A 7,930-nucleotide genomic window follows, 5' to 3' on the forward strand; every position below is an offset into this window, starting at 1 on the left:
AAGGATAGATCCTTCAGTTCAAGATTTTAAAGTAAGGGCATTTTTTAAGGATTTTTCAGTAGTGGAGCATTTCTCGAAAGGGGCCACGTCCACGACAAGAAATTATCAGGTGCTGACAATTGTAATATGCTTGGAATAGGGAATTTTAGTCATGGTGTTTGCATTTTACCACATTTAGGAACATTTTCATGACATTATTACCATGCTGTTTCCATGCCAAGTTATTCTAGGATTGAGTCTCGGGTTTCAAGATTTTGCTTGAATTACTATAACGAAGTCTCTTCAAAAAGTTCAGACAAATTGTTGATAAACAAATTTGGAATCTTTATTTATGAAATGTTTAAGATCAGGAACCAAACTAGAAAAGAGATTCTATTAAAAGTTTCCAGTGAATAATCTGGATGTCTATGAGAAATCTGAAACAAAGTTTCCAGAAAGTTTAAAAATGGGATCATTCTCAGATAAATCGGAACAGTGTCACCGAGAGGTTTTGGAGGCCCTGTGGCAAAATGGAAAGATGACGCCCTTTGCGAGTGGGGTGAGCAGAAAACTTTTGGCGACCATCCCTTATAGATGAGCTAAAAAAAGATTCCAGAATATTTTAAGAGACATTTTCTTGCAATCCTTTTTAAAAGGTACACATGACTTCGATCAAGAGGATTTTCAAATAGACAAGCCCTCATGGGGGGGGGGGGGAGCTAGCTTGGGGGACTTCAGTGTTGACTTTCCGGGCTTCTTATTGGAAACGAGACTGTGACCAAATAGCTTACGGCGATGGTATAAGAACGATTAAGCTGAAACTGCTGTTGACGAGAACACTTTGCCTCGACAGACAAACCTAGTAACCTTTCACCCAAAACCCCTTGTTTGATTTCCTGCTGACAGCGGCATTGAAATAGCTTACAATTTTACTTTATTTGCCCTCTAAAAATGGCAAAAAAATAGGATCTCCATTGAAAGGGATCTCTCAATAGCAGATATCTTCATACAACAGGAAAGCAATTTTTCGATCAAACCATATCCATTCTGCGGTCAAAGCCATGAAGAGAGACCCTCTTTAAAAGGAAATCTTTACAGTGGACATAAACTCTGGTTCCACATGTCTGCTTTATATACGTTCATAATAAACATTTTTTTGACCAATACAAAAAGGAGCTGAGAATCTACCCAATGAAAATTCTGCAAATTTAAAAGATTGTTTCAAGAATTATAGAAAATCATTCAGCATAAATTTGGATAGCTGTCTATTTGTACTGTCTGAAGAATTAAGAATTCTTCTGGCCAACGTTGATGATGACCTGCCAACAAAATAAGAATAAATAGGTAAAAGGAAATATAAGATAAATTCTGCACATCATACGTTGATTCTAATAGAAAAAGCAGACTTAGAAATCATTTTAAATTTTGATTGACGGTAAGCATAGCTGCGATTCTTCCAAACAGCGGTATTAACTCCATCGTTAAATAGATTGGTAAACAGTAAATATCATTAGTCTTATGCAATGACATGTTGCTTTTTGTTCTTTGTTCAATAGATTTGGCCAGAAGAGAGGCTGCACAGAAAGCAGGCTGTGCAGAAGAGAGGCTACGATATGTACACTAAACTAGCTATTGCCTCCCCTAAATATCATAAATCCCCAAACAACCTATATAATTAGCAGTGATTACAAATTGCTGGAACACTAACGCAACGAGGAGATGATTTTATGTACAATTAGTAGGCCTATAACGACATGAAAATACCAAATGGGATATCAACATTTTACCGATTTCACTTCAGAGTACTGTTCCAAGCCATATTCTCCGCTGTAAAAAGAGTAAGAAAGACATTAATTTGATTAATTTGATTGTTTCAACAAACAAATGCATTCACTTCAGATACAAAACTTGATTGTACTTGAAACGAAAAATATCTTAACTCTATTATGATGACGAGAAAAACGCGAGAAGCACATTCTATACATAACGACATATTTAAAGCCAAAGCTTATCAATAAGTTAGAATATACACCTTCTGAGATAAGAAAAGGAAAAATTAGAATATAGGTATGTCTTTTGAGAAAGGTACGTAGGAATAAACACCTTCTGAGAAAATAAGAAGGGCAAATTGAAAATATATCCCTTCTGAGAAAAGAAGGAGGGCAAATGAAGAATAAAAACCCTCAGAGAAAAGTAGGAAAGCACATCGAAAATATATGCCTTCTGAGAAAAGAAAGAGGGCAAATGAAGAATAAAAACCCTCTGAGAAAAGTAGGAGGGCACATTGAAAATATATCCCTTCTGAGAAAAGAAGGAGGGCAAACTGAGAATATATACTTTCTGAGAAACGTAGCAAGGCTACTTTCTGAGAAACTCCCGTCTGCCAAATAGTCGTATAAATCAAAGATACAGATTGGCAGAGAATAAAAAGATACGTCATACTGCATAAAATCCACGTATCATATAAGAATTGATCTCTTTCTTACCAGTTGCATACATAGTGTGCCTCTTTCAGATAACTTCAACTCAATATCATACAACAGCTCATTTAAAATTTATTCCTTAGACGTTGACCCATCTATCAACAGCACCAAAGGAGAAAAGATAAAACATTTGTAGCACTTACAGCTCACGACCTGTTCCCGACATCTTGTAGCCGCCGAATGGAGAGTGGGCGTGCAATACGTCATAGCAATTTACCCTGGAGGAAAGATGGCAGAAATAGTTAGCATGACAAATTTGTAAAATCCTTTCGGAATTTCACAGAAAATGTAATTCTGAAATCTTAACCGTTAAAGTCTCCCGTAGTGCCTGGAACCTGATCACAATTCTCATTATAATGAGATGTGAAAGGGGTTTCAGGAAAGAAACGTATAAAGACAAAGAAATCAATTTTCTCACTCAAAAACTTTTAGTTGTCCATGTGTCCAGTAAGAATCTAGATCACAATAATTTTTAGGATAAGCTTTGACTAAATCTAATGACGATTGCTTTCGAATTACGATGAAAACTACTGAGGTGCATTTAGAACTATTCATAACTACCTTCTCAAATAAACAGAAGAAACTAATAAGTCAATAAAACTGATGAAAAGATTACAAAACACAAAGTTCCCTATTTGCCAATCGGTATCCGAATCGTGTCGGACCCAGCATTTACAGGACACCGCATTCATTTTAAACTGTATTGGCCGTGACCATCCCCCTCTTCACTTAGCATCCCTCTCTATCAAGCCCCCTCCTATTAAGCCAACATTTAGAATAAGCCCCCCCATCTCTATTAAGCCTCTCTCCTTAGCTCTCTGTCAAACAAAGACAACATGCACATTGAGTGGGTCTCTGGACGGGTGTGATGATGATAAGATAATTTGCATTAAATACAGTCCATGTAAAAATTTCCTTGTTCGCCAAAGAAGTCAAGAGGATACTAATATTGATTCTTTCGAAGAAATCCCAGAGCGTTGTGGCATCTTCATATGTTTTATTAGGAATAATTAATAAGCCCCCACGCTTATAAGCCCCCTCTCTTTTAGGCTACAATCTAGGACTGTAAAAAAATAAATAAGCCCGACAATGGGTTTAAATTTAAATTGAAAGCAACTCCTCCAATTTAGAAATACTTCTCAAATCTATGCTCAATTTGTTATGCTTATCCATTATACCAATTCTATTGTAGTGTTTAAAGTACACAAAAATGTGGGTGTTAAGGGCTTTCTCAGTACACTAACAGCACCAGCAGATTTCCTTCGTTAAGTCGTTTACAAAAACGTTGCCTAAAAAGAACATTACATACAGCATAGCGAGACCCCTGAGGAACTGGATATATCTAGAGGTAGAATTGCAGCGACTTAAAAAAACACTGGCGTGATACCCATCATCTTTTATATATTCTAATAATGCCCTTTTCTGATAAAAAATCAATAAGCCATTCAATTTCGCAGCGATCACCAATATTTTTGTAGCTCAGGTTTCTTGCAGATTGTGGGAAAAATCTGATCAACAAGTACAAGCAAACAAAAAGTCACAGAAACATTTAATATTTTAAGAATCCCAAGATTATAATAGTAGTAATTATATTATAAGCATATTAAGAATCAAAATCACAAGGCTCAAGCCTCATCCATCAGACATCAATACTTAGATGGTTCGTTCTTTTAGAAAGCAAACAAGCGTCACTTTCACGCAATTTGTTTGACAGGAAAATTAGGAACTTAAATAAAACTCTTGCCAAATACAGTGGAAATGAACCCCGATATAATGAACCCGGGATATAATGAACTTATTTGTATAACGAACCAAGTGTCTGGTCCCTTAGATTCTACCTAACAAACTCTTTGTAAATTCTCTAGGTTTATACCCCGGGTACAACGAACGCTTGTTATTACCAACGAAACGTCAGGCCCCTTCATAATTAATAACCTCGATATAACGAACTTGTCATAAATTTGTCATTTGATATTTTATTTATTTATTTCCGGTGTTCATTTGTCACTTTCTTTCGGAATAAATCATCATTGTCATCGGCAAAACATTCTGGTGGTACATTTCAAGCACTGGCTGATAAGACTGGCTGGCTGAGAGAGCAAGTGATCAAAGTTTCATCGCGTAAGAAATTATTGAGAATTGGCAAATCGACACTAACGAATACCTTCTTACATGTGAGATGTTGGCATTGAGCGACGACGAATTTTTATTGGGAGGTAACAAATTTTGAGAGTTAGCGGAGTTTAGACAAGTCGTCAACCTTAATCCGGCCTAAATTATCTTACTATAAAACCTGCCTCATTTTTAATGGGTTTCAAATGGGCGTGGCCATAAGACGTGTTACTTGACTAGTCTTGAAGTCTTCCCCTGGCAACTCCGTTTTTTCAAAACTTTTCTAGAAATTTGTAGCTTGTTTCCGTTAAAAGACATTTTTAAAAACCGATTTAAAGTAAAATGCTTATGTCGATTAATAAAAAAAGCCTGTCTTTATTCAAATATAAAAGTTATAAAAAGATAATGCCTAAATGAGAGAAGCAAAATGTATAATAATCAAAGACGTCATTCAGCCGCTACCCTGAGTAACAGACTCACTTTCGGGGGCCCCAAATTATAAGAGAAACAAAAAGAGTCTGAATTTCGATGACTAACAACTAGTAACATTTGAATTCAGCTTGGTTTTTGGAGTGCAATGTGAACAAAAGTTGGAAATACCCTAAACAAGCCCACCGAAGGTTTTTTAGGCAAAGGTTTTTTAGGCGTGTACTACGAAAAGACCTAAACAAAATTTTCCAGGTATAACGAACTCCCGATATAGCGAACTTTACATTCTATTTTACATACATTTAAGTATGCAACCAGTAAACCAGTAAATTTAACTTCTGTTTTTAATTTCTTTCGAAAATTAGAAGCTGGATTGTCCTAAATTTATTAGGGTGTAAGCAGTGCAATTGCTAGCTAGTTAGCTTTAGGGTGTTTTTCAGGCCTTGTATGGCAACAAAGTAAATGAGTAATCTTTAATTTGTCGACAAGTTTAAAAAATTACCGAAAAAGCACCCCTAGATGGCAAAGAAATCCTTGTTTTTGAGGTCAAAAAAAGCGAATAAAGCTCTGCTTATACGGCATCGGGCGGCATCGGGCACTTATTGCCTTTGCAAGTCGAATGATGTTAAGGGATGTTTTTGAAAAATTAGTTTTTTGGTATCTGACAATTGCAACGGCAGTCAGGAGCGGATCCAGACTATAGCAACTGTAGCTCGAGCTATAGTCAAAATCTCAGTGTTTGATTTTCGGAATTCACATTTGAAAGCAGCGGTATAGGTTATCAAATGCGATTAGATTAACAAACATGCACTGCTGGCAATGTGTCATCACAATGCCTCTCCAGATAAGATATAAAACACTGAGCGCAGAATGGTCTAATATTAAAACTTAGACGAATCAGAAGTTTCGTTCTTTGTTGACAGTAACCAACCAGAATTGAGCTACAGTGGATATTCCGAGCTATAGTCGGTCTGGGGATTTGCTCTGGAAAAGGCATCGAAGACAATGAAACCCGTACTATAATTTTTGGCGCGAGCTATAGTCAAGCTATAGTCAGGTTTGAAAATGGCCTTTTAACCAATAGAATATGAGTATCCACGGTATTTCTCCGCTCTCTGTCCCCTGTAAAGCAACAGTAGACTATTGCTCGTTTTCACATCCTGGGTCCCCTGTAATGTAGCTTCAAAGGCAAGGACCTACTAGGGAATAGACAGGGACGGCGGAACGACCAAGCGGCAAGAGGGGGGGGGGCAGGCTTGAGTAAAAAGGCTTTTGAAAGATAATTCTCAGCTTCTACAAATTCATACGTAACTGCAATTTTATTATCTGTAGGTATCTTCAACATTGGCTAACTTTCGGCACAAGGAATTATTTTACATGTTTTGAGAAGTTCAGAATTGCATACGAATCTCTCTTATTATTACAATTGGCCAGTTTCAAGGGAACTTTATTAAAAACAACCCTTGCCCCTTCTGCCAAAGGGCAACAGGGGCGGTTGTACCCCCACACCCCCTTCTCTGGCGTCCCTGGAAATAGAAAAAGGATGCTCGAAGGAATATCTATGAATACGAAGCAACTATAAACACACATGGTTTATCATTTGCCCATATAGTGGGCGTGTCCCGCAAGCAAGGAGGGCGTGGTTCCGATCCCAAAAGATTTGAGCTATAGTCACCAAAAATCCTGGATCCGCCCCTGGCAGTTATTTCTGCAAAGTCTAGAATAGCATCGAAAACAACTTTCCGGAAATCTATTGCTGAAACTTTGAGCAAGGAATTAAATTAGCAGCTGCAAAGGAAATGATAAGAAGCATGAGCAATATTCCTCGACACGCTTGTATGTAATTTAATGCAGAAACGGGCAAAATTTGTTAATTGGAGACCAAATTCATGACGTTTCTTACACAGGGAGGGTGGATCGGTCAAGGAAAAGCAACAAAAATTGATATTAGATTTCAGTGTTAAATTATGACCACATGTCCTTTTAAGCGCAACCCTCTTGGTTACCCAGGTAATCTCCCTGGATTAGATGTTTGGTTTGGTTCCTTAACATCAGTTATGTTGATCATTATTTCGCAACGCGATTATCACGATAAAGGCGACAAATTAAACTGTTTTTTCGCTTTTATTGTGATAATCGTGATAATCGGCCGGTGGAAACATGAAATCTTGGAAATCGTGCTTTGTTTTAAATCTTTTGATATTCTGTCGCGTTAAAGGTTGTTGAAAAGTAAGGTTTGCGTCATATGGTACTGCGCAGCGGCGTGCGCAGAGAATTACAACCCAGCACGTCAGCAATAAATCAGATTAGATTGGAGTAGTGAGCGAGAGATAGGAACACGTGGTGATGTAAAGTGATTTCGGTTATAAATATATACACTTACGTCCAAAAAGTATTGGGACACCCTTCGAAACTTCGAAGACATTTTATGCAACAAATTCGGAAAGGCTTTTTTAAAATCTTTCTCATTAAAAAAGTACGGCAGCTATTTCCATGAAAATTTTACAAGACATTGTTGATATTTTGAAGCCTTTTATGTACGCCAAAAAATTAAAAATACATCTACCATGAAATTTCTATGGGTCTCGAGACGAAAACATGGAAGCTCTGAAAACTCAAGAACTGAGTTAAGAGAAGCGCTTACAAATTGCTTTCTACTAAAATAAAGCAAATGGATTTCGTGAAATTGCATCAATTGTCGGCTGCCAATTGAATGCAGCTTTTCTAGTGTGAAAAAAGTTTTTTGTACAAGAACAGTAAAAAATTTACAAAGGGTTGGCAGACCGAAGAAGTTTACGACGCCGAGGGACGAAAGGTCATTTCTGAGGGAACTGCGAAGTAATAAGTTTGAATCCTTACTAGACAGCATGTTGTCATGTAAAAAGAAGCTAAATAATGGAACATAAACAAAAACATGGCTATACAAG

At 37.1% G+C, this 7,930-nt stretch overlaps 1 protein-coding gene across 1 annotated transcript in view; it reads right to left on the bottom strand.

The window, feature by feature from the left end:
- Positions 1 to 1,102: 1,102 nt before the first annotated feature.
- LOC135687782 (aldehyde dehydrogenase, mitochondrial) overlaps positions 1,103 to 7,930 on the bottom strand; it is a 29,477-nt gene continuing 22,649 nt past the window's right edge. Inside the window, exons 11-13 of the mRNA XM_065204433.2 lie at positions 2,606 to 2,680; positions 1,767 to 1,806; positions 1,103 to 1,298 (exon numbers count right to left, since the gene is read on the bottom strand). Coding sequence (XP_065060505.1) covers positions 1,266 to 1,298; positions 1,767 to 1,806; positions 2,606 to 2,680 — 148 coding nt within the window. The 3' untranslated portion in view covers positions 1,103 to 1,265. The remainder of the gene's footprint in view (positions 1,299 to 1,766; positions 1,807 to 2,605; positions 2,681 to 7,930) is intronic.

Source organism: Rhopilema esculentum, chromosome 20 (assembly GCF_057945365.1).
Source record: "Rhopilema esculentum isolate cy_ngs chromosome 20, ASM5794536v1, whole genome shotgun sequence".
Classification (NCBI taxonomy): domain Eukaryota; kingdom Metazoa; phylum Cnidaria; class Scyphozoa; order Rhizostomeae; family Rhizostomatidae; genus Rhopilema; species Rhopilema esculentum.